This window comes from Podarcis muralis, chromosome 2, assembly GCF_964188315.1.
Source record: "Podarcis muralis chromosome 2, rPodMur119.hap1.1, whole genome shotgun sequence".
Taxonomy (NCBI): Eukaryota; Metazoa; Chordata; class Lepidosauria; order Squamata; family Lacertidae; genus Podarcis; species Podarcis muralis.
The window spans coordinates 108,673,461-108,699,690 of record NC_135656.1 but is presented as its reverse complement, the minus strand read 5'-3'; the positions used below and the strand labels follow the sequence as shown (position 1 = coordinate 108,699,690).

General features: G+C 44.8%; 1 protein-coding gene across 5 annotated transcripts in view; it reads right to left on the bottom strand.

Annotated features, from left to right (window-relative positions):
• The window catches only part of LOC114589836 (uncharacterized), a 246,617-nt gene that overhangs the window by 45,896 nt on the left and 174,491 nt on the right, over positions 1–26,230 (bottom strand). For 2 of the 5 annotated variants that reach the window (XM_077920714.1, XM_077920720.1), the window contains exon 2: positions 22,762–25,481. The exons of 2 other annotated variants lie outside the window; for them this stretch is intronic. In XM_077920714.1, the coding sequence (XP_077776840.1) occupies positions 23,233–25,392 (2,160 nt within the window). In that variant the 5' untranslated portion in view covers positions 25,393–25,481 and the 3' untranslated portion in view covers positions 22,762–23,232. Of the gene's footprint in view, positions 1–15,253; positions 16,381–22,761; positions 25,482–26,230 lie in introns of those variants that run through there. One more of the 5 variants, XM_077920719.1, reaches the window with a different exon arrangement.

Below are 26,230 nucleotides of genomic sequence, written 5' to 3'. Positions count from 1 at the left end.
GGTCCAAGTGGCTCTTTTTGACTTAAAGGTTGCAGACCCCTGGTATAGAGTATACATTCAAAGCAACATAACAGAAAACTAAAATATTATCTTCAAAGATTTCAAAGTAAAACATTACAAAGGAGGTCAACTACAGAATACAAATTTAACATAGTAGGGCTGGGTGAGTCTGGGCCCCGCCCCCAAGGCCAGGTGGGAAAGGCCTTGCAGGGAGTGGCCTTCACGCCTCTCAGCCGGGCAATGTTCCTCCGGCCTCATGAGAATCCTCTCTAATGGGACCCAAGTGTGTTTAAGGCTGCAATTAACTTAATGTTCCCTAGAACTGTTTTTAGCAGAAGCATGTGCCACTTCCACTGCCCAGCTTCAAAATCAGAGTAGCAATCTGGGGGCACGTTTTTTTTAAAAAGAGAGAGAGAAAAAAAGTTAATTTTAAAACGCTATTTTTAAAGAAAAATTAAGAAGTAATCTCTTCTGTGGTCTCCTCTGTCGCGCAGCCTTCCTCTGGGCCCTGGCCTGCTCTCTTGGAGTGGAGTAGGCTGAGGTCGGGCCTGGGTTCGGTCACGTGTCCTTGCCCTCCCAGTGCTCTCCTCCCTCTGCTCCTCAGCGGCAGCAGTGGCATGGCAAGGTTGAGGCTTCCCTCTTTTTTTCTCCTTCCTCTTTCTCTTCCTTCTCCTTCTTCTCCCTGCCTTGTCTCCAGGGTTTTCCTGGCCCCGGAGCGCTGCTGGGCAGTCGGCCAGGTGCTCTCGCTCCTGGCTCAATTTGGGTCGTGGGGGGGTGTCGGTGGTTTCCCCAGTTCCTCCTCAGCAGTGGAAGCGTCAGCGACAGTCTCAGCACCCTGGAGCCAGCCTGGTAGCGCAGTTGACTCTGGCTGGCTTCAGGAGCTGCTGCTGCCCACCATTTTGCCTTGCCAGAAGTCTCCATATGATGTGTCTTGTGCCGTTGAAACAATCATGCAACATTCATTCCCTCCTAATAAATCTACACTTAAAATATAAACCCAGGACATTAAATGATATCCAGGAACATTCCAGGGTCGGATTTTGTCCGGGGACAGATTTGTAAATCCGGGGACTTTCTCTGGGAAATGGGGACGTCTGGTAACCATAGTTCAAGGTTGCAATTAACTTAATCTTCCCTACCCCAGATCTGCTTTTAGCAGAAGCATGTGCCACTTCCACTGCCTAGCTTCAAAGTCAGAGTAGCAACCACATGTATCCTATAAGCACGCTTGGCTCTTTCTGTTTGGCGTTGCTAAGGCTCTCCTCCCCCCACCCCCTCTCATGAAACAACAGCCTCCTTTTAAGCACCCCGACAGGTATTTACATTCCCCCCACCATTGCTCTCATGGCACATGTGCGATACAGGCGCTTCACTCTAATGCCTCCTGAAGCATCTTACGCTCTGAGACAAAGGGGCGCTCTCCTGCTAAAAGCACACACGCTGATTACAGGCATGTACTCAGGAGAAACAAGAACCAGCCTTGCGCAGAAAAAGCAGCACCCCTTGTAATTCTCTACCCTTATTCCCACCCCTGGCCTAGACCCAGGCCCACGCTTTCTCCCCTAAACCAAAACCTTACCGCAGTCTCCAGGTATTGTGCTGAGGAGAGCTGCACTGAGGCACAATGGTGGGAACCTCTCAATCCCCCTTAATCTTCCTAGGAGCAGGACTGTATAGATTTGGAACAGTGGTTTGCAGAGGAACATAGTTCAGAAGGCAGAAGCCGGGAAATACTGGATGGGGAACAGCTTGAAGAAAAAACACTAGGGGAGAGAGAGGTAACTGATTCACTGTCTCTGTAAAGCATCCCTCTGCTTTCCCCAAGGTCAGGGACAGCTGCGAAAGTGGCAGGACAGAAAGCACAGAGGGTCCGAGCCCAGGTTACAAGATGCAGAAGTGACATGGGTGACTAGGGATGTGAGGGGGTGGACTTCTTCATTGGGAGCAACGCCATTTGTGTGAAGACGGGTTCTTTGTTCTCTCGCTGGAATCATTAAAGTTTCTAACAGTCAAGAAGACTCCTTTTCCTTTGTTCTGCTTATCTACGGCCAAGGGGGGAAGGAAGCCAGTTCCCTGAAGCCTGACAGATGCTGATCCACAAGACAAGGGCAGCCCATCATTTTGGCAGTGAAGAGCAGAGGTCAAAACTCAACATATTCAATCAATCAGTAGATTTTATTGCGTTAGCCGTGTGGCCATAGCATGATATACATAGAAATAACAACATAAAATGGGGGTGGGGAGATAAAGGTAGATATCGTCCTGGGCGAGTACTTAAAGAAAGGAAGAAGAAAAAAAAGGGGGGGATAACAAAAGCGACAGGGGATTTAAAACATCGAGTGACAGTCTAAAAGCAGAAAGACAAAAAACTGCTGAGGCTGGCGGAGGATCATTAAGGGGTCCTTCGGCTCCTCAGATTTGTCCTAGCTCCATTGTCCTTGTATAATAAGGCTACAGTGGTACCTCGCAAGACGAATGCCTCGCAAGACAAAAAACTCGCTAGACGAAAGGTTTTTCCGCTTGCGATTTGCCCCGCAAGACGAATTTCCCTATGGGCTTGCTTCGCAAGACGAAAACGTCTTGCAAGTTTGTTTCCCTTTTCTTAACACCATTAATACAGTTGCGACTTGACTTCGAGGAGCAACTCATAGAACGCAGTGTACATAGTAGCCTTTTTTGAGGTTTTTAAAGACTTTGGTGATTTTTGAAGCTTTTCCAAAACTTCTTTTGCAGCCATTTGGTAAGTTAAGCTTTTAAAACTTTTTTGGGGGGGTTTGGATTTTGGGTTGGGGTGTTTGGAATTCAAGGACTTGGTGTTGGGGAGGGGTTTGCAAGAATCTGGAAGCTTGTGTGTTTTTTTCTGCATTTTTCTGATTTTCTGTGACCATTGGGCCACTCTGCTGTTTTTTTAAAAAAAATTCTGGATTTGAATTTCTGTGTGCTGGGTGGCTGGGGGAACAGTTGGGGAGGGGTTTGCAAGAATCTGGAAGCTTGTGTGTTTTTTTCTGCATTTTTATGATTTTCTGTGACCATTGGGCCACTCTGCTGTTTTTTTAAAAAAAATTCTGGATTTGAATTTCTGTATGCTGGATGGCTAGGGGAACAGTTGGGGAGGGGTTTGCAAGAATCTGGAAGCTTGTGTGTTTTTTTCTGCATTTTTATGATTTTCTGTGACCATTGGGCCACTCTGCTGTTTTTTTAAAAAAATTCTGGATTTGAATTTCTGTGGGCTGGGTGGCTGGGGGAACAGTTGGGGAGGGGTTTGCAACAGTTGGGGAGGGGCTGGGGGAGCTTTTCAGGCAATGCTTCGAGGTAACTGACTGCACCACCATCACCCTGCGGGAATTCTGGAAGGACCACTTCGACATCGTCACCTGCTTGAAGATGATCACCACGGCCTGGAACGGGATCAGCCAGAGAAATTTGAATTGCGCTTGGCGCAGCCTGTGGCCGGACTGTGTGGCACCAAGTGACTCTGATGCACCAGAGTCAACAGTGGTGCAGGACATTGTTGCCTTGGGGAGGACCATGGGCCTGGAGGTCATGGAGGAGGACATCTGCGAGCTGGTGGAGGAGCACGACCATGAGCTGACCACCCAGGAGCTGGTCGAACTGCAGGCAGAGGCTGCGCAGGAGCAGGCCTCGCTGGAAGAGGAGGAAGCAACTGAGGAACGGCTGTCCTCCGAAAAACTGAGGGACATTTGCCTGAAGTGGAAGGAGGTGCAGACTTTTGCAGAGCAGCACCACCCTGAGAAGCACGTGGCACATGACGTTGGGAACATTTTTGATACGAGGGTCATGTCGCCTTTCAGGGAGGTGCTGAAAAGGCGGATGAAGCAGCAGACTATGGACAGGTTCTTGAGCAAGAAGCAAAGAGTGGAAGAGGAGCCTTCTTCGAGTGGTCCCCCAGAGTCTTAGAAAATGTACTGTACACTTTGTTGATTTTTAAATGTTTTTCTGTCATGTTTATAAAGTTAATTTATTTTCCCTTCAATTTTTGAACTGCTCTTTACAGTATGTGTGACTTTAAAGAGCAGTTAATAAACTGTTGTTGTACCAAATTTGGCTTTGTTTGGACTTTTTTTGACCATAGGAACGCATTAATTGATTTTCAATGCATTCCTATGAGATTTCGTGATTCGCAAGACGAAAAATTCGCAAGACGACAAAACTTGCAGAAAGAATTAATTTCGTCTTGCGGGGCACCACTGTACTTGGAACTTCGTTCGGTTGTGCGGCGTATCGACTGCAGCTGTGGTGTTAAAGAAGAAGTTAGTGCCGCTTTCCTCTTCATCACACTGAGCAGGAAGTTAGCTGTCATCTCGGTAATCCAACAATCAGAATCCTGCAAAAAAAGGGACACTATCCAGGGCTGGATTGGGAGATGAAGCTTGTTCATGAGAGGAGTTAAAAACCGAGATCTTTCATCTGTCCAGTTGGGACAGAAGAGCATTACATGTTCCATAGTCTCCAGAGCCGTGTCATTACAGGTGCATGTTCTATTTGTGATGGGAACTCTGGAATAACGACCCGACAGAACTGCTGTAGGAAAACAGTTGAGACGGGCACAGGTAAAGGCCCTTCGCTTAGCCTCCGAAGAAATTGTGAAGCAGTATAGAGGGATCCCTTCAGGGGGTAGAATAGCTAGGGCTAGGCCTGAACACGACCCTCTTGCATGGGCAGCTGTATTAGAGAAGTCAAGTTGCTGTAGCTTCTTTTTAATTGGAGGTAGGGCCTGATACACTCTAAGTTAAGAACAGTTTTCCAATTCAGATTGAGAAAAGAGCGGAGTTTGAGGTTAATTGTAGTTTTCCAGGGGGAATTATGAATATCTCTTAGGATCAGATTGGAAAAACCACCTCTAATTCGAGCATCCGATGCTAGTAGGTGGGAGCTATAGGAAATGGCACGACTCCATGCTCGTTTTACAATTGAGGGCTGGGCGAACTCAAGTCGTAGGGCTGCACCTGAGACACATCTCGGGACGCCGGAAAGAGATCTCAGAAACATATGAAGTGGGCGATCCAGGTTACCTGATATTGCTGTAGTCCATACTTCACAGCCATATAATAATTTAGGGACAACTTTGGCATTAAATATTTGAATTGCTGCTGGAAGGTGTTTGCCGCCCTTCTGGTGGTAAAATCGGACAATGGCATTAGAGGTCGTGGTTGCAGCGAGAAAGGCAGATTGTAGATGGGTGGTCCAGGAGAGATTATAGGTGAATATTAAGCCTAGATATTTAAAGGCTTTTACCTTTTCTAAGTAGCCACCTGTGATCTTAAGTGGCTCCAGCTTGAGTTTGCGGGAACGAGTGAAGTGGAGGACTTTCGATTTTTTATAATTAATATTAAGAGCTTCCGCCTTACAATAGGCGATAAATGCATTAACTGTATTTGCTAGGTCCGCAGCTGTTCTGGATAAGATGACGGCGTCATCTGCATAGAAAAGGGAAACAATGGGGTGGCCTGCTAAGTGAGGAGGATACTTAGATGCTAGCTTCAAAGGGGTAATTGCATCATGAAGATAGAGATTAAACAGTAAAGGGGCCAAGAGACAGCCTTGTCGGACGCCCTTGGCTGTTGGGAATGGAGTGGTAAGGGAGCCGTTGGGATCACTTCGGACGCGAGCTGTGGTGTTTGAATAAAGAGAAATAATTAGGGAGAGGAGGTGCGGATCAATTCCCAGATGGGCAAGTTTGGACCATAATCTCTGCCTAGGAATGGAATCAAAGGCGGCCTCCAGGTCCATGAAAGCGGCAAATAGGTGGCCTTGCCTTGGTGCAGTGTATTTACTGGCAAGGTGATAGAGAGTTAGACAGTGGTCCATGGTTGATGCTGACTTTCGGAAGCCAATCTGTTCTAGCAGTAGAATGTTCCTCTCCTGGACCCATGAAAGAAGTTCTTCCAGTAAAACAGCGGCAAATATTTTCCCCGGAATAGATAATAAACTGATGGGGCGATAGTTCCTAGGGATGTTTGGCTGCCCGCCGTTGAAGATCGGAACTATTATAGCTTCTCTCCAGGAGTCGGGGATGTCTAGGGCGGAGGAGATAGTGGTGAATACAGGAGTCAGCTGTTCGCTCCACCAAAGAGGATCAGTCAGGAAAAGGTCCAACGGGACCATGTCTGGGCCGGGGGCCTTATTCCTTCCCATGGACATTATGATGTTGAAGATGCGAGTTGAGGTAAAGTTTATTGAGGAAGTGGGACTAAGAGAACAGGAACAGAGGTCCGACGGGGATTGAAGGAATTCTGTAAGATGATTTGGAGAAGCGAAACTGGTTGAATAATAAGCAATCCATTAATCAGCAGAAATCTGGGTAGCTGAGTTGAGTGGTGCTAAAGGTCTAACTAAGCGCCAGAAGGAGCGGGAGTCATGCCTCTCTACAGCCGAACGAAGAGTGGACCAAGCCTCAAGGATGTGCTGCTGTTTCTTGCAATGAATCATGTTTCTGTATGTCCTTTTAATATCTATGAGCTTTGCACGGGTTTGGGGGTCGTTGGAAAATTTGATGATTCTGACCATTTTCCTAATTCGCCTTCTTAGGGCTTTACATTCCTTGTCAAACCGAGGTGATTCAGAGAAGAGGTGTTGGTGGATAGGCGAGGTGGTGGTTATGTAAGTTGTTGAGAAAGCATCGATTAAGGTGTGTTAATATTCATCACACACCTTGAGCATTCCAGATTCACACTCTCCCCCTATTTATCTAGCAACACCTTGCCACGTCTTTTGTACATATAGTATATGTGACCTTCATTACGATAATACATATATATGTCTGTGTGTACAAATTTAAATACAAACACCAGAACATCACACGAGTTCCATGCATTTAAAATTGATTTCCGCCTTTATGAGTTTCTTGATGTGAAGTAAAGAGTGCACCTTGAGTGGAACACGGCATACATTTATGGCTTTTCACCTGTGTGAATTCGCTCGTGAATATTAAGGTCTCCACAGAGTCTGAAGCTCTTTCCACACTTTTAAATGGTTTCTGCCCTGTATGAGTTTGTCGATGTTTTCTAAGTGTTACACTTTGACTGAAGTTCTTTCCACATTCAATACATGTAAATGGTTTCTCCCCCGTGTGAGTTCGTTGATGTCTTCTAAGTGTTCCACATTCACGGAAGTTCTTTCCACATTCAATGCAATTAAATGGTTTCTCCCGTGTGAGTTCGTTCATGTATTCTAAGGGCTCCATTTTGACTGAAGCCCTTTCCACATTCAATACATTCAAATGGTTTCTGCCCTGTATGAGTTCGTTGATGTGTTCTAAGGGCTCCACTAGAACCCAAGCTCTTTCCACATTCAGTACATTTAAAAGGATTCTCCCCCGTGTGACTTCGTTGATGTATTCTAAGTGTTCTACTCTCACTAAAGCCCTTTCCACATTCAACACATTCAAATGGTTTCTCTCCTGTGTGAGTTCGCTGATGTATTCTAAGGTTTCCACTTTCACTAAAGCTCTTTCCACATTCAATGCATTCAAACGGTTTCTCCCCCGTGTGAGTTCGTTGATGTGTTCTAAGGTCTCCACTACGACTGAAGCTCTTTCCACATTCAATACATTTAAAGGGTTTCTCCCCTGTGTGAGTTCGTTGATGTGTTCTAAGGGCTCCACTAGAACCCAAGCTCTTTCCACATTCAATGCATTCAAATGGTTTCTCCCCTGTGTGAGTTCGTTGGTGTATTCTAAGGATTCCACTACGACTGAAGGTCTTTCCACATTCAATACATTTAAAGGGTTTCTCACCTGTGTGAGTTCGTTGATGTAGTCTAAGTTTTCGACTTTCACTGAAGCCCTTTCCACACTCCATACATTCAAATGGTTTCTCCCCTGTGTGAGTTCGTTGATGTGTTCTAAGGGCTCCACTATGACTGAAGCTCTTTCCACATTCAATGCATTTAAACGGTTTCTCCCCATTGTGATTTTGTTGATGTATTCTAAGTTCTCCACTTTCACTGAAGTTCTTTTCACACTCCATGTATTTACATGGATTCTCTCCTGTGTGAGTTTGTTGGTCTAAAGCACATTCCACATTCCTTGCATTTAAACTGTTTCTTTGTTCTTCCCAATGAATTCACAGATGGTTCCGTAGAATTCTGACCATCGTCTTCCTCACCTGTTTGGGAGTGGGGTGGGGGGGGGGAGAGAAAGACAATAAATGAACCATCTTCCTCTGTCCATCCTGTCCTGGCTAGGTTTACATGTTCAACTTCTTGAGGAGCACAGAAGCCAAGGCAAGTTGTAGCTTCCTGGGAGGAAGGAAGAAGTCAAGGGAGTCTCAGAGCCCCTGTAGGGATTCTGCTGCCTCTGTAGAAGCCCCTATTGGGCACCCACTTCCCAAGAGCCTCCACCCATTTTCAAACACCTTTGGCAATTCCTTCCATCTGCCTGTCCCTTCTCCCTTCCTAAGGCTGGCATGGTATGGGCAGGAATGGCCTTGTGGCAGTTGCCCAAAGGGCCACAATAAATGTGATAATGTGTATCTCTGTAAATCCTTGAGTGTGCTTCTAAAACAGAAGTTATGGTAGTCTGTGCTTTATAACTGATTATTTTGCAAGTTGCCGCCCCCCAATTGGGGCAGAAATACAGCTAATATGCGAATCACAAAGATACAGCTGAAAGCTGGAACATGAGTCGCCACATGGTGCAAATGGCTGCATGTAACACAGGTTTCCAACATGCACACCAACACAACGTAACAGAATGCTGTGGGAATCAAAACTAAATCAGCAGAAATTGCCAGTGCTTATCGCACATGTGTATTATAAATAAAATGAGGTAATGATGAATATGAGGAATGTGAAACTCTAAAGGGACTTTTTTAAGGAGGTGGGGGACGCAAGAAAAATTTAGATTCTTTTGGCAACAATAAACATTAAAACAAGGAACTGCTGAGCAAAAACAGAAACAGGAGCATGTGCAGAGGTTCTTGCGGAAAGGGGGGGCCTTCAAAGGTCTCATAATCGACCCAAAACAACACAGAGGTCTACCTGTCAATTGTGGTCCAGCGCTTGGACATCTCTGATGTAAATGATTGCTCAAAATCGAAATGCTTTGTTTGAAATTATATAAATACCACTGCCTAAACCACTGGGCAGGGTTGCAGTTTTGTGGAACGATCCAACTGTAACCTATTGCTTTGCAATAAACAATGGTGGACTCCTCTCTGTTTCGGAGTTTTATTGGTGTGAACTCAGGAGATAAGACTAGATCCCATGGAACATGAGATTTACCGTATTTTTCTGTCTATGACCCCTATTTTGGGGGCCTCAAAATTTTGAAAATAGGGGATTGAGCTTTTGGGGAGGATTATTTGGGGGGAATGCTGAAAATCACTAACCCACCAGAATGCAGCTCACAACCACTCGCGTTGCAACTGCCTGATCGCTGCCATTAGCCCTCCAATAGACAGCTGCCCTTGTCGTAGCAAGCAGGAGCGTGATTAGCGACTGCCGGTGGCGATCGGGGAGCTGATAGGTGGTTTCTGTGCAGGAAAGGCAGAAAGGGGGAAAATACCTTGATCGGCAGCTCTGCTTTGCAGGTGGCCTTCCACCCTTCCCCCTTCATTTACAGAGTCTGCATGGGTAGAGGCGGCTACGGAATAGCAGGCGGGCGGTGCAACGTTACGCAAGAGGAGCAGTGCAGAAATTTGTAGTCTCCAAGATGTTTCACGGGAAAGACGCAGGAAAGGCATAGAGGGGAGAAATATCTTTGATCAGCAGCTTTGTTTTGCAGGTGGCCTTCCCCATTAGTTTGCAGAGTTTGCAGAGCAGCACAAAGACGCTGCACGGCAAAAAAAAAAACAGCCTACAGCCTCCCTCCAAGCTGTAGGGTGGGGGGAGGCAAGCAGACTATAGAGGCCCCAGGGCTTGCCACTGCGAGGAGCTGCGACTGCCAGAGCAAGTACTGCATTTATTTATATATTTAATTGCTATATTCCATGTATAAGACGACCCATGTGTTTTAACTTTAAAAATTGGGCAAAAAACCTCATCTTATACATGGAGAAAGACAGTAATTTGCAAAGGACTGCTCTGAATACATGGGTGGCCCTTGCATGGAGAAGGAAGCCCCTTCCTTGCATCTTGGCCCCCTGGGAGAGGCGGTGGAATTATGAGGTGATAGTGACAGCTCTTGCCTGTTCTGCCTTCTAAAGGAGAACTTCTCTTCTCCTCTTTGTTGCACACAGAGGCACAACTCATCCGCAGCTGATGGCCTGCAGATGCTGGCAAAGGCGCGCAAGCCCACCCAAAGCCACCATACCCGCCACACGCACAGGCAAGAGACTAACCGCCAGTGTGGGAGCTTCCAAACACCTCCTTCTGCCGCCCCGCCCGCCCAACCAACACCCCTCATGGTGGGGCCACCTTGGCTGCTGCCCAGTGACAGGAGGGGGGAGGGCAAGGCTTAGCAGGCCAGGCTGCCCAGATACCTCCCGGGGTGAGCAAAGGAACGAGCAGAACCCTGCCCAGGGCCCAGGCAGGCGCTGGAGGCTGTGCATAAAGAGCCCGCTTTGCCAAGGAAGAATGCGCTAGGAAGGAATAGGGAGTGTTATAAGCTATAATTTTAATTTTCAGTATATAAGGCGTATGAAATTATAAGCAGTAAAAATGAATATGCTATAACTCAGAAAGGGAAGTTGGGGGAAGTCATGGGGGGTGGGGAGATTATTTGGAATGTAAAATGTACTGTATTTTTTCGTCTATAGGACGCCACCATGTATAAGACTATTTGGAGGGACTCCAAATTAAGAAAACACCCCTCAGCACTACCTGTGCATAAGACGAGCCTCAATTTTATAGCTAATTTTTCTGGTAAAAAACAAACAAACTAGCCTTATACATGGAAAAATACGGTAATTTGGTGTTTTGATTATGCTTAAATTTGTTATAAAATCTGAATAAATTTTTTTTAAAAAAAAAAAAGTTCCAGAGTTTTTGTCAAAGACTAGATGGGAAATTCATTCAAGGGCCACAAGTGCAGAACTTGGCAATTACAATGGAATAATTTCTGCATTGCATTGGCTGCATATTGATACCACAGAGAAGGGTGAAACAAGTAATCAAGCCACAAACATTTCGAATAAAATGGAGGAACTTGGTTCCAGAGATCTTTTTGATCATTTTAAAGAACAGGCAAAGGACAAATTGCCTGATGTTGATTACAAGAAAAGCAGAAGAAGATCTAGAACAGCCTTTCTCAACCTGTGGGTCCCCAGATGTTGTTGAACTACAACTGCCATCACCCCTAACTAGCAATGCCAGAGCTCAGGGATGATGGGAGTTGTAGTCCAACAACATCTGAGGACCCACAGGTTGAGAACTGCTGATCTATAAGGAGGCATATAGGTGAGGATGAAGATGAAGCTTTAGAGAACCTTGAGCCAAGAAACAAGTTGAGAATCAAAGCATTTATACCTGCGACGGATGGATTAGAATCAAATCTGGCACAAAGGGCATCAGTATACAATGATGCTGCAAAAAAGACTGGTGACTGGGAGCAGCCGCCGAGATCACAGAACACTGGTCTTGAAAGACCCACGTTGGCTCCCCGTATGTTTCTGAGCACAATTCAAAATGTTGGTGCTGACCTTAAAAGCCCTAAACGGCCTCTGTCAAGTATACCTGAAGGAGCGTCTCCAACCCCATTGTTCAGCCCAGAAACTGAGGTCCAGCGCTGAGGGCCTTCTGGCGAGAAGCAAGGTTACAAGGAGCCAGGCCTTCTCACTGGTGGCACCCGCCCTGTGGAACACCCTGCATCGGATGTCAAGGAAATAAACAACTATCTGACATTTAGAAGACAACTGAAGGCAGCCCTGTTTAGGGAAGTTTTTAATGATTGACAATTTTATGTATTTTTAATTTTTTGTTGGAAGCCACCCAGAGTGGCTGGGGAAATCCAGCCGGATAGTTGGGATATAAATATTATTATTATTATTAGTAGTAGTAGTATTTCGTTCTTAACAAAATTAGATGCTGCAAAAGAAGAGATTCGTGAAGAAGTTAATGCTTTAAGCCAAACATATCCTGAAGATGTGGACATGAACCTTGTTGGAGAACTCAACCATTTTCATCAATACATTAAAAAGTCAAAGCCATGAACATGATAATGTGACACATCAGGATCTGTACCAAGTAATATTTAATGACCGTGTCCTTCATGGATCTCTGCCTTGTCATGGCAAAGGGGCTTGAATAACTCAGAGACGCTATGAGCTATGCCGTGCAGGGCCACCCAAGACAGACAGGTCAAAGTGGAGAGTTTTGACTAAACGTGGTCCACCTGGAGCAGGAACCAGCAAGCCATGCCAGTATCCCTGCTGAGAAAACTCCATGGTCGTATAAAAGTTATGACACTGGAAGATGAACCCCTCAGGTCGGAAGGCATCCAATATGCTACTGAGGAAGAGCGGAGGACAAGTACAAGTAGATTCAGAGCTGATGAAGCAGCTGGGCCAAAGCCGAAACATCGCTCACTTGCGGGTGTGCCTGGAAGTGAAAGGGAAGTCCAGTGCTGCAAAGAAAAATATTGCATAGGAACCTGGAATGTAAGATCCATGAACCATGGTAAGATGGATATGGTCAAAAATGAGATGGCAAGAATAAATATTGACATCCTGGGCATCAGTGAACTAAAATGGATGGGAATGGAGATCTGCTCAAGAAAATTGGAGATATGAAAGGAACATTTTGTGCAAAAATTACCATAATAAAGGACAAAAGTGGTAAGGACCTAACAGAAGCAGAAGACATCAAGAAGAGGTGGTAAGAATACACAGAGGAATTGTACCAGAAAGATATGGATGGATTGTACACTCCAGGTAGTGTGGTTGCTGACCTTGAGCCAGACATCCTGGAGAGTGAAGTCAAATGGGCCTTAGAAAGCACTGCTAATAACAAGGCCAGTGGAAGTGATGACATTCCAGCGGAACTATTTAAAATCTTAAAAGATGATATTGTTAAGGTGCTACACTCAATATGCCAGCAAGTTTGGAAAACTCAGCAGTGGCCAGAGGATCAGAGAAGATCAGTCTAGAACGCAATGCCAAAGAAGGGCAGCACCAAAGAATGCTCCAACTCCCGCACAATTGCGCTCATTTCACACGCTAGCAAGGTTATGCTTAAAATTCTACAAGGCAGGCTTAAGCGGTATGCAGACCGAGAACTCCCAGAAGTACAAGCTGGATTTTGGAGGGGCAGAGGAACAAGAGACCAAATTGCAAACATGCGCTGGATTAGGGAGAAAGCTAGAGAGTTCCAGAAAAACATCTACTTCTGCTTCATTGATTACGCAAAACCCTTTGACTGTGTGGACCACAGCAAACTATGGCAAGTTCTTAAAGAAATGGGAGTGCCTGACCACCTCATCTGTCTCCTGAGAAATCTCTATGTGGGACAAGAAGCAACAGTTAGAAATGGATATGGAACAACTGATTGGCTCAAAATTGGGAAAGGAGTATGACAAGGCTGTATATTGTCTCCTTGCTTATTTAACTTATATGCAGAGGACGAGATGGTTGGACAGTGCTCTCAAAGCTACTAACATGAGTTTGACCAGACTGCAGGAGGCAGTGGAAAACAGGAGTGCCTGGCGTGTTCTGGTCCATGGGTTCACAAAGAGTCAGACGCGACTAAGTGACTAAAGAACAACAACAGTGTCCAGTCAGCATTCCCTAATGTAGAAGCAATTCTGAGAATGTTCCTCTGAATGATGATTGCAAATTGCCATTTGTAAATATCCGTTTCTTGACTGAAGAGGATAAAAAATGAATTTGGAACAACAATGTCTCAAGATAAATTATGTTACTTCAGCCTCATGTACATAGAAAGTGACAAGCTAAGCAGTTTATCATTTGATGATATCCTCAGTGACTTTGCTTTGGCAAAGGCAAGAAAGTATTTTAATTTAGATCATGTTTCTGTACTGTTTGTATACACAGTACACAATGAATCATGATAAAATTATACAGTTGAATGGGTATTGGGTAGATGCAGTAATACAATTAGTCCTGTAAAATAATTTTTATGTACAGGTGGGTATAGTATTGGTATTATTTAAAATTGTGACATATTACTAGAAATACTGTCTTTTACACTCACTAAGTGTAACAGGGTACAAAGGTCTGCTGTCCCAATGAAGAATGTGGACTATTATGGTAATATTGAGACTGATATAAAAAAATGCATTGCATTAACTACAATTACATTGTACAGGCTATAACAAATAAATTCATATTAATAAAGGTATTTATTATTAGTAGTTGTCTGCACTGTATATTTACACCTATTATAATTTCAAGTTATAGCAAGTTTCTAGGACTAGATCATGATTTTTTGTAAACTGTGTTTCTAAAGGAACTTTTGTTATTGCCAAATGCCAATGTTTTTGCATTAAGTTTGTTATGAACAACAAAATCATTTTAAGTTAGAGCTTAATAATTACTTCACTATTAATATACTTAATTGTATTTCACTATTCATATACTTCTCAATTGTATTTCAGTTCAAAAATTACTTTGAGAAAATACGGATTTTGTTATGTGCAAATAGTTTTAGATACCTATTAGGTCCATAAATTACCATATAGCATATATTCAACACAAAAAACAGCGACAAATAGTTGTTGACAAAGGACAGCTGGACATATAAAGGGCCCCATGACCTCCAGTAGCTCAGGGCCTCATCAAACCTGCCCCCACTACTTTATGCAAGGAGTTCAAGGAACAAAAAGCTGCTTTGGAGGAGGCCTCCCCCCTTCCTTCTTCCTGCCAGGACCCCCCTGCCTTTGTTTTCCTCCCCATCTTTTCCTCTTTCTCCCTCTGCCATCCAGCAATCCATGTCCCCATCTCCTCTACAAAACGGAAGACTTGGATGTTTGGATGTTTCTGGTGTTTCTTATTTTGTTGGAAGCCGCCCAGAGTGGCTGGGGAAACCCAGAAAATGGGCGGGGTATAAATATCAGATTATTATTACTATTATTACTACTATGGCGAGGCTGGGCTGCAATACCCAACCCTCTCCCCTTTCCCGCCTCCTTCCCTGCAACTCCCTTTGCACCAGATCAAGGCAGGAGGAAGCTTCTCTCTTTCCACAGTGGAAACCCCTCCACCTTCAAGGCCCCATTAAGAGAAACAGCTCCCTTTCCTCCCTTCTCTTCTTCTCCCCGTCCCGGGGCTTCTCATCCTGGACCCCCATCCCTTGCCAAGCCCCTTCCCTCCTTCCCCGCCGCTGGCTTTGCACTCACCCGAAATCCTGGCAGCAGCAGCGACCCTGGGCAGCGGGGGCGGGAATAGGAGCCCCCGCCTGGGAGGCAGGATATTTCCGGGGGCGGGATAATTGCAGTACCCAGCCAATGCGGAGGGAAGGGAGGGAACCTGGGCTTCGAATATAGGGAACAGATGCTCGTTGCCTTAAGGGTTAAAGCCAGAGAGTGCAAGCTGCCAGAGAAAGAGAGAGAGTGGGGCTGCTCCATACTGACCTGGGAAAGGGGGCCCGGCTTAAGTGGAACAGCTGACCCGCCCCCTCTGCCGTCCTGCACTGCCCTTGTCCTGCAAGGAATCCGCTGAGTGCAAAGCGCCTTGGGGTGCAGCAAGCTTTGGGGTGTGTGTGCAATGCAATGCAATAACCATGGAACTGGGGTTGGGGGTGGAGAGGGAGCAGGCAGGGAAGCAGTGGTTCAAGTGTGGGGGTATTGCAGCTGATTCAGCCTCTTTGCAAAGAAGAGACAGGGGCCTCTTCCTGAAGGTTCGTTCTCTCTCTCTCTCTCTCTCTCTCTCTCTGTCAACACACACACACACAAACAGAAACACATTCGTCTGGATGCACAGACAGAACTCATGAAGAGCCCTGTAGTTTGATCAAGCCCATCTAGTCCCGCACCCTCTTAGAATCATAGAATCGTTGAGATGGAAGGGGACCCTGAGAGTCATCTAGTCCAACCCCCTGCAATGCAGGAATCTCAGGACTGTCTCCTCATGGTGGCCAAGCCTGCAAGGAGGATGGGAGCTCAAGAGCATCTCTCCCCTCCGGCGGCTTCCGGGAACTGCTATTCAATTAAGCATAAGAATAATAATATTATAACATTATTTATACCTGCTCATCTGGCTGGGTTTCCCCAGCCACTAGGGCAGCTCCCAACAGAATATTTTTAAAAAACCAATGAAACATCAAACATTAAAAGCTTCTCCATACAGGGCTGCCTTCAGATGTCTTATAAAAGTCAGATAGATGCTTATTTCCTGGACATCTGACGGGAGAGCATTCCAGAGTGGGTACCACTACCAAGAAGGCCCGCTGCCTGGTTCCTTGTCATTGAGTTGATATAGAGCATCTGTCCTAAATTTGTCGGCTTCTGTCAAAGGAGCAAAATCAGGACGTTTTAAATGTCTGATGTCTTATTATATTTTTATATTTTGCTGGAAGTCATCCAAATTGCCTGGAGAATAACAACAACAACAACAACAACAACAACAACAACAACAACAACAATAATAATAATAATAATAATAATAATAATTTATTATTTATACCCCGCCCATCTGGCTGAGCTTCCCCAGCCACTCTGGGCGGCTCCCAATCAGTGTTAAAAAACGGTACAGTGTTACATATTAAAAACTTCCCTGAACAGGGCTGCCTTAAGATGTCTTCTGAATGTCAGGTAATTATTTATCTCTTTGACATCTGATGGGAGGGCGTTCCACAGGGCGGGCGCCACTACCGAGAAGGCCCTCTGTCTGGTTCCCTGTAGCCTCACTTCTCGCAATGAGGGAACCGCCAGAAGGCCCTCGGCGCTGGATCTCAGTGTCCGGGCTGAACGATGGGGGTGGAGACGCTCCTTCAGGTATACAGGACCGAGGCCATTTAGGGCTTTAAAGGTCAGCACCAACACTTTGAATCGTGCTCGGAAACCTACTGGGAGCCAATGCAGATCTCTCAGAACCGTTGTTATGTCGTCCCGGCGGCCACTCCCAGTCACCAGTCTAGCTGCCGCATTCTGGATTAATTGCAGTTTCCGGGTCACCTTCAAAGGTAGCCCCACGTAGAGCGCGTTGCAGTAGTCCAAGCGTGAGATAACTAGAGCATGCACCACTCTGGCGATACAGTTCGCGGGCCGGTAGGGTCTTAGCCTGTGTACCAGGTGGAGCTGGTAGACAGCTGCCCTGGACACAGAGTTAACCTGCGCCTCCATGGACAGCTGTGAGTCCAAAATGACTCCCAGGCTGCGCACCTGGTCCTTCAGGGGCACAGTTACCCCATTCAAGACCAGGGAATCCCCCACACCAACCCGCTCCCTGTCCCCCAAAAACAGTACTTCTGTCTTGTCAGGATTCAACCTCAATCTGTTAGCCGCCATCCATCCTCCAACCAATAGTAATTATACTACTTGTTCAATCTGAAAATTTATTTGTACCAGTGCATTTGGAAGCATCAGAATAACTTGAGGTAATATATTCATAGAAAAGCTTTGCTCCCGATTCATTGCAATCCTATCGGCTGAATTTGATCCGAGCCCTGGGATAACTCAGTTGGTAGAGCATTGGGGGTTGTGGGTTCCTGCATTGCAGGGGGTTCGGCTAGAGGACCCTCTTGGTCCCTTCCAACTCTATCATTCTGTGCTCTATGAACCTCACTTATTCACAATGAGGGAACCACCACCATTTTTTAAAGCAATTTCTTGCATAATAGGAGTTTGCCTTTGTAAAATTGGAGAGCGAAAGGAGAAGGAATCTCAGGGTGGGCTTTTTTTGTGGGGGACATTTACTGGTCAGTGGGCAGGAGGAGCTTGGGTCTGTGGGATATGAAATTCGTAGCAGTCAGGTACAACATTCCTAGAGTGGACATGCTAGGGGATGCTTTGTGCCACCCAGGAGAAAACTTCCTCTTTCCTCCTGAGCTGGGACAAGCGCTTCCTCTACATGTGACTTGAAATAGGTGTGGCCTATTCTGGGTGGTGGAGCACACCTCCTCCATGTGCTTCATTCTTCCTTCTCCATTTTGTTTTTTTCTATGTGTCCCTTATATTATAGTTTATGCATAGATATAGATATACTTTTGTAACTTAAGCCTGCCTTCAGGAATCTAATTGTGTACTGAATGAAAATGAATAAACTACTTTTATATTGATTTTAGTAAGACTGTCCTGTCTACACTTCTAAAGAGGGATATCAAGGGATCTTATCAGGAATCTTAAATAGTGAGGCTCAGACGAGCCTGCAACAAACTTACTGCTGTGCAAATTTGAAAAGGAGAATGTTTGAACTTTGCTAAGATATAGAACTTTTTAACGCAAGTTAGTAAGGATATCATCAAATAATATATCCTCTCCTGCCTTTCTAAACATTCCCACAGGTCAGTTCCTAGCTAGAGATCTACCATCCCCTTGTCACGGTCCAGATTTGGGTCTCTGCCTCCTGGGATTTTAGATGCACACGGTCGCCGCATGTTGACTGCAGCAGGCAATGGCTCCCTCGCATGTGTGAACAGCCATTGGGGGTCAGTCTCAAACACCACAGAGATTGGGCGTTGCTTTGACGAATATCCTGCAACTAGCCACCTCCTGAGCCCTCAGGGTCTCTCCCACTGCCAATAAAAATAAAATTCCTGTTTACCTGACGCTGACACAAAAGCTCACATACTATAGAAATGAATGAAATGTTTATTTCTTTCTCGCTTTCCTTCTCTCTCTCTCTCCACTTTTCTTCCCCCTCCCAACTCCATACTGCCTAGAACAGTACTGTCTCACTCTGAATAGGACTGATTTGTTTGAAGGATTCTGTGACTTGAAAACAGGGACTCTGGGTGTACCCAAGAATTTAATAAAAACATTTTTAAAAACAACAGCCTCTCTCATCCATTAACATTCTTCAATGCAGCTTCATTGGTGAAATATACGCAGAGTCGCAAAGTGATTTCATGCTCTTTATTCAGCTCATAGTGGTGAGGAGGAATGAATGAATGTCCCCTCAAAGTATCTGCTTTATATACATTATTTACACAATGGGCTGCACATGATTGGCTAATTCCGGAATTATACTGTAAGCCAATCAGGTTGTGGATTCACTTCTATCTGGAGCATGATTGGGTAGTTCCTGCCAACCAATCATACTGCTGCATTGTTCTAGGACCAATCAGACTGCTGCATTCTGAATCCTATTGTTCTAGGACCAATCAGACTGCTGCCTTTTGGATCCTATTGTTCTAGGACCAATCAGACTGCTGCCTTTTGGATCCTATTCAACTCAGTACATAACAATTGGAAAGCCATGGAATGTGATCCTGCAAAGGGCCAGTCTAGGAATTAGGGCTGCCACTTTTTTTGCACCTAAGAGGCAGGCAATATGTGGTAGGTAAATAAGACGTTTTGGGTTGTAGTTGAGGAAATTTCCTCTAAGCCCCCAAACATACTCCACAAAGCACATAGATAACATGTATGAAGCAGATTTACTATCACCTTATAACATGCCCTGTATGGAGTAGTTACAGAAATCTCAGTATGGTGCCTATCTGTTATTCTGAGATGTGGGCTGCAGTGCAGTCTGGGCCTATGCATATTTATTTAGGAGTCCATTCGGTATTTTAAGGAGCGGGATCAAGGGTTTCCTGACCCACTTCTTACAATGTATGAAGTAGCTTACAGCAAAAAAAAAGCCTAATGACTCTTCTGGGTAACTGAACGAATTATAGATGGGTAGCCGTGTTGGTCTGCCATAGTCAAAACAAAAAAAAATCCTTCCAGTAGCACCTTAAAGACCAACTAAGTTAGTTCTTGGTATGAGCTTTCGTGTGCATGCACACGAAAGCTCATACCAAGAACTAACTTAGTTGGTCTTTAAGGTGCTACTGGAAGGAATTTTTTTTGTTTTGAACGAATTATGTTAATAAAAATTTAAATGGAGAACATATTTTACATTGTCATATTCATGCAAACATGGTTCCACTCCAACCTCACTTAGTCCCCATTTCCCCTATATAAAGAGTTCTTTATACAGAAATCTCCTGAACAAAAGTCTCTCTATTTACATGTATAGAGAGGGATCACTCTCTGTCTAGCTTATGGCACCCTGTGTCTTTTGCAGTGTCCTGTATTCTCCTCACAGAAACAGTGAACAGGGACATGCAGCAGCAACAGCAGCAGCAGCCAGCCAGACTCACTACAGCTCCCAGAATGCTTTGAGGGAAGCCATGACTGACTGAAGTGGTACTAGAGTGATTTAAATGTGGCGTGGATGTGGAGAAGGCAAGCAATCAGGGGTGACAGTGAACACAATGGAGCCCACAATGGCAGCCTCCAGTGCCGTTTTCTGTTCCCCACAGGGCAACACAGCACTCGTCCCAACTGCCTGCCTTCTGAGATCTGGGATCGTTGCCATGGACAGCTTCTGACACAGCATTGTAGGGCAAGGCTGTTTCAAGGGAAGGTGGGAAAATGCATTTTGCTATGGTCAAGGTTAACTAATTGAATAGCTTTCATTTTGCTTTTCACTCACTTCTGTGAGGCTCATGCTGTGTGTCATTACCATAGGAAACAATTTTGGGAGCCCAGTTAGGCAAACGAAACTCATCCTAGCTTGCCTCTTCTGCATCCCAATGCAGAGCACTGTATTCAGATTATTATTTTGTTGCCACCCTTCACTATAAGGCCCCACCCTCGGCAGTTAAAAGCAGTATCAGAACGCTATTAAAATCAGTTAAAATTATTTACATTCTTTATACACAAAGAATGCAAGCAGGATGAAAAAAGTATCCTGGCAACACACCTCCCCCTGCCAAAACTCCAACATGAGGCAGAGTCCTGTGGGCCTAGATGTTGTTGGACTACAACTCCCATCATCCCCAGCGCTCTTAGCCAACAAGGACCCAACTCTGATGAACTCGGTCTTAGGACGGAGCCTGCAAGTAAGTGTGGGAACCTCTGGCCCTCCAGATGTTGCTGAATTACAACCCCCATCAGGCTCAGCAATCGTCATCTATGGCTGTGGATGATGGGAGGTGAATGCTGCCATTGAGAAGAAGTTGAAGGCAAGGTACTCTCTCTGTCTCCAGTGATAAGCACCAGAGCAGCCTGTACAGTAAAGACATGGATGAAAATGCTGAGGCACTGAGTGCTTCTGATCCAAAACATTACCCTTTTCCAGCACACTCCACTGCTATCCATCCCTCTCCAGTTTTCCATTTCTGCTGTCCACCAGCGCCCCACCCCCACAGCCAGTTTTCTGTATCCACAGACCATGTCCAGTTCTCCTTGCGTGGCTTTGGCTATCTTTTCCCCCCACCTAAAAATTTATTGGATATACGTAACCAACGGAGCTGCCTCAAGGTTACTGGTACCTCCCTCTCTTCCTTGGAGGAAGGGTTCCATTTTGGCCACATAAAGGCTGGCAGCTAGGAAATTGAATTGGCTATTTGTATACGGGATTGTATACGGGGGAGATTCCCCCCCCTTGAGCTTTTGAACTACAACTCCCATCAACCTTGACCATCTGGGCTGAGGCTTATGGGAGTTGTTGCCCAACATCTGAGCAACCCCATGTTGGATATCCCTGCTCTCTACTTCTTTTATTTAATTTCTATACCACTTTATAATTTTAAGAAAAACCTCAAAGTGATTTACAGCATACTAAATCAAGAAAACATACAGTAGTTTTCGCTCCATAACACACATTTTTTACCTCCTAGAAAGTAAGGGGAAATGTCCGTGCGTGTTATGGAGCGAATGCTTCCCTTCTCCGTGGCTCGCTTTGAAACAGCAAAGCGGGAGAAGAGCCGCTGAGTGGGGAGGAGAGAGGGACAGAGAGCCTGCTTCTTTAAAGGAGCAAAGCGGGAGAGGAGAGGAGCCGCTTACACGAGTGTCCGGTTGGCTCCTTTAAAGCAAGCAGGCTCTCTGTCCCTCTCTCCTCAACACTCAGCTCGCTAAGTAGCAGGAAAGATTTTCAGCTCGCTAAGCCGGGAGGATGAGCCAGGGAGGAGGAAGAAAAGCAGAGCCTGCTTGCTTTAAAGGAGCAAAGAGGGAGAGGAGAGGAGCCTTCTCCCCTTATACCCCTCTTCTGCATGATTAGCAGCATCCTTCTCCACACACTCCACGTGTGCTCCTTGTCCCTTGAGTGCTTTCCTTCCCTCCCCACTTAAAACGTGGTTACAAAGCACAGCTCCACATGGATCCTCAGGGTTTTTGCATTGGGCTACCCCAAACTCACCATCAGATCACATGTCTATGGCCACAGAATGAACCACAAAAATCATACATCCACTGTTTCGTTTAGAATATTTTTTCCCTTGTTTTCCTCCTCTAAAATCTATGTGTGTGTTATAGAGCGAAAAAAACGGTAAATAAAACAATGTGAAAAATGTGAAATATAGAGTATACGGTCAAGGCAACGTAACAGAAAACTAAACTATTATCTTAAAGATTTCAAAACAACACATTACAAAGGTCAACTACAGAATACATATTTCACATAGTAGGGCTGGGTGAGTCTGGGCCCCGCCCCCTAGGCCAGGTGGGAAAGGCCTTGCAGGGAGTGGTATATAGATGGCATCTTACCCCCAAAAGGCTTGCTAAAATGTAGAAAGGGAAAACATCAACCTGTGGGAGATGTAAAAAAGAGGAGGGGTCATACTATCATATGTGGTGGACCTGTGCAGCCATTGGCAAATACTGGAATGATATTTAAAACGAGTTTAAGAAACTATTTAAAATTACTTTAAAAAAAAAAACACCAAAGATTTCCCCACTTGGTATATTACCATCAGAAATTTAAAAAGTTATAAGATCATTGTTTATTTATGGTATAACAGCAGCTAGAACCCTTATAGCAAGGAGCTGGAAAAATGAAATGCTCACAGAGATTACAGATTGGCAGATACTCATGTTATGATATCTACAATTAGCAAAACTGATGACATCAGCTGGGAAATACTGGATGGGGAACAGCTTGCAGAAGAAATGGTTGATCTTTGCCTTAATTTGTAACTCACTGCCTTGAAGATCTTTCTTTTTAAATGCTGATAATGCTTTTATTTATTTCCCTGAAGCCGACAGATGCTGATCCACAAGACAAGGGCAGCCCATCATTTTGGCAGTGAAGGGCAGAAGTCAAAACTCAACAGTTCCAACTTGCAACTTTTTTCTACATTTAGTATATCTGACCTTCGTTACTTTAATACATATATAAGTGTATACAAATTTAAATACAAACACCAAAACATCACTTGGATTCCAAGCATTTAAAATTGATTTCCGCCTTTATGAGATTCTTGATGTGAAGTAAAGAGTGAAACTTGAGTGGAACACTGCATACACTGATACGGCTTTTCACCTGGGTGAATTCGCTCATGAATATTAAGGTCTCCACACTGTCTGAAGCTCTTTCCACACTCCATACATTTAAATGGTTTCTGCCCTGTATGAGTTTGTTGATGTATTCTAAGGTTTCCACTTTGACTGAAGCTCTTTCCACATTCAAAGCAATTAAATGGTTTCTCCCCCGTGTGAGTTCGTTGATGTATTGTAAGGTTTCTACTACGACTGAAGCTCTTTCCACATTCAAAGCAATTAAATGGTTTCTCCCCCGTGTGAGTTCGTTGATGTGTTCTAAGGTCGTCACCACGACTGCAGCTCTTTCCACATTCAATGCATTTAAATGGTTTCTCCCCCGTGTGAGTTCGTTGATGTCTTCTAAGGTTTCCACTTTGACTGAAGCTCCTTCCACATTCAAAGCATTTAAACGGTTTCTCCCCCGTGTGAATTCGTTGATGTATTCTAAGGTCTCCACTATAACTGCAGCTCTTTCCACATTCAATGCATTTAAATGGTTCCTCCCCCATGTGAGTTCGTTGATGTCTTCTAAGGGCTCCACAACGACTGAAGCTCATTCCACATTCAATGCATTTAAATGGTTCCTCCCCCATGTGAGTTTGTTGGTGTCTCCTAAGTGCTCCATTCTGGCTGAAGCTCTTTCCACATTCAATACATTTAAATGGTTTCTCCCCAGTGTGAGTTCGTTGGTGTTTTCTAAGTGTTCCGTTCAGACTGAAGCTCTTTCCACATTCAATACATTTAAACGGTTTCTCCCCAGTGTGAGTTCGTTGATGCATCGTAAGTGCTCCACTGTGACTGAACCCCTCTCCGCACTCCATACATTTAAATGGTTTCTCCTCCATGTGAATTTGTTGATGTCTCCTAAGTGCTCCATTCTGACTGAAGCTCTTTCCACATTCAATACATTTAAATGGTTTCTCCCCAGTGTGAGTTCGTTGGTGTATTCTAAGGTCTCCACTATAACTGCAGCTCTTTCCACATTCAATGCATTTAAATGGTTCCTCCCCCATGTGAGTTCGTTGATGTCTTCTAAGGGCTCCACAACGACTGAAGCTCATTCCACATTCAATGCATTTAAATGGTTCCTCCCCCATGTGAGTTTGTTGGTGTCTCCTAAGTGCTCCATTCTGACTGAAGCTCTTTCCACATTCAATACATTTAAATGGTTTCTCCCCAGTGTGAGTTCGTTGGTGTTTTCTAAGTGTTCCGTTCAGACTGAAGCTCTTTCCACATTCAATACATTTAAACGGTTTCTCCCCAGTGTGAGTTCGTTGATGCATCGTAAGTGCTCCACTGTGACTGAACCCCTCTCCGCACTCCATACATTTAAATGGTTTCTCCTCCATGTGAATTTGTTGATGTCTCCTAAGTGCTCCATTCTGACTGAAGCTCTTTCCACATTCAATACATTTAAATGGTTTCTCCCCAGTGTGAGTTCGTTGGTGTATTCTAAGGTCTCCACTATAACTGCAGCTCTTTCCACATTCAATGCATTTAAATGGTTCCTCCCCCATGTGAGTTCGTTGATGTCTTCTAAGGGCTCCACAACGACTGAAGCTCATTCCACATTCAATGCATTTAAATGGTTCCTCCCCCATGTGAGTTTGTTGGTGTCTCCTAAGTGCTCCATTCTGACTGAAGCTCTTTCCACATTCAATACATTTAAATGGTTTCTCCCCAGTGTGAGTTCGTTGGTGTTTTCTAAGTGTTCCGTTCAGACTGAAGCTCTTTCCACATTCAATACATTTAAACGGTTTCTCCCCAGTGTGAGTTCGTTGATGCACCGTAAGTGCTCCACTGTGACTGAACCACTCTCCGCACTCCATACATTTAAATGGTTTCTCCTCCATGTGAATTTGTTGATGTCTCCTAAGTGCTCCATTCTGACTGAAGCTCTTTCCACATTCAATACATTTAAACGGTTTCTCCCCAGTGTGAGTTCGCTGATGTGTTCTGAGGGCTCCAGTGTGACTGAAGCTCCATCCACACTCCATACATTCAAATGGTTTCTCCCCTGTGTGAGTTTGTTGGTGTATCCTCATTTTTCTACAGTGACGAAAGCACATTCCACATTCCCTGCATTTAAACTGTTTTTTTGTTTTTCCCAATGAATTCACAGATGGCTCTGTAGAATCTTGACCATCGTCTTCCTGACCTGTTTGGGAGTTGCGGGGGGAGGGAGAGAATCCTGTTAGACTTCTATGAAAGACAAGAAAGGAACTGAACATACATCAATTCCCATGTGCACCTTCTCTTATTTTCACTCCCTCTCCATTCTCAACTGTCCTCTCCATGTTCCAAATTTTTAGGAATGAGGGTGAGATAATGGCAAGAGAAACCCATGAACACTCCATTCACACTTAAGAGAGCAGCATCATTTTATAGTAGAGATCTACAGTGGAACTGGTTTTTAAGACACATCTGTCTTTTTCCTTTTCAAGTGAGAAAAGGATCTCAGGCTCCAATAGCAGTCTCTCCTATGAGTAAGAAGTAAAACTGAAATGTTCTGATGCCACATGTAAGTGTAAAAATATTGCAACATATTAGAACCTAAACAGAGCCTGCTGGATTGGGAAAAGGCCCACCTAGTCCAGCATCCTGTTCTCACAGTGGCCAAGCAGATGCCTGGGGGAAACCAGCAAGCAAGAGTCCTGTGCTTTTCAGAAACTAGTATTAAGAAGTATTATTGCCTAGGACCGCAAGGGCAGAGCACAGACACCAGCCTAATCCTTTCCCCCCCAAGATATCCAAGTTGCTGGCCGTCACTGTTTCCAGTAGGATAGAAGTCCATAGATAAACTATGCTTCTGTTTATTCATCTTTTGCAGTCCTTAAAGGCTCATAAATATATTATGGTCTAAGCTTTTGTGGGCTGCAGTCTGACAAAGTGGGCTGTTGACTAGGA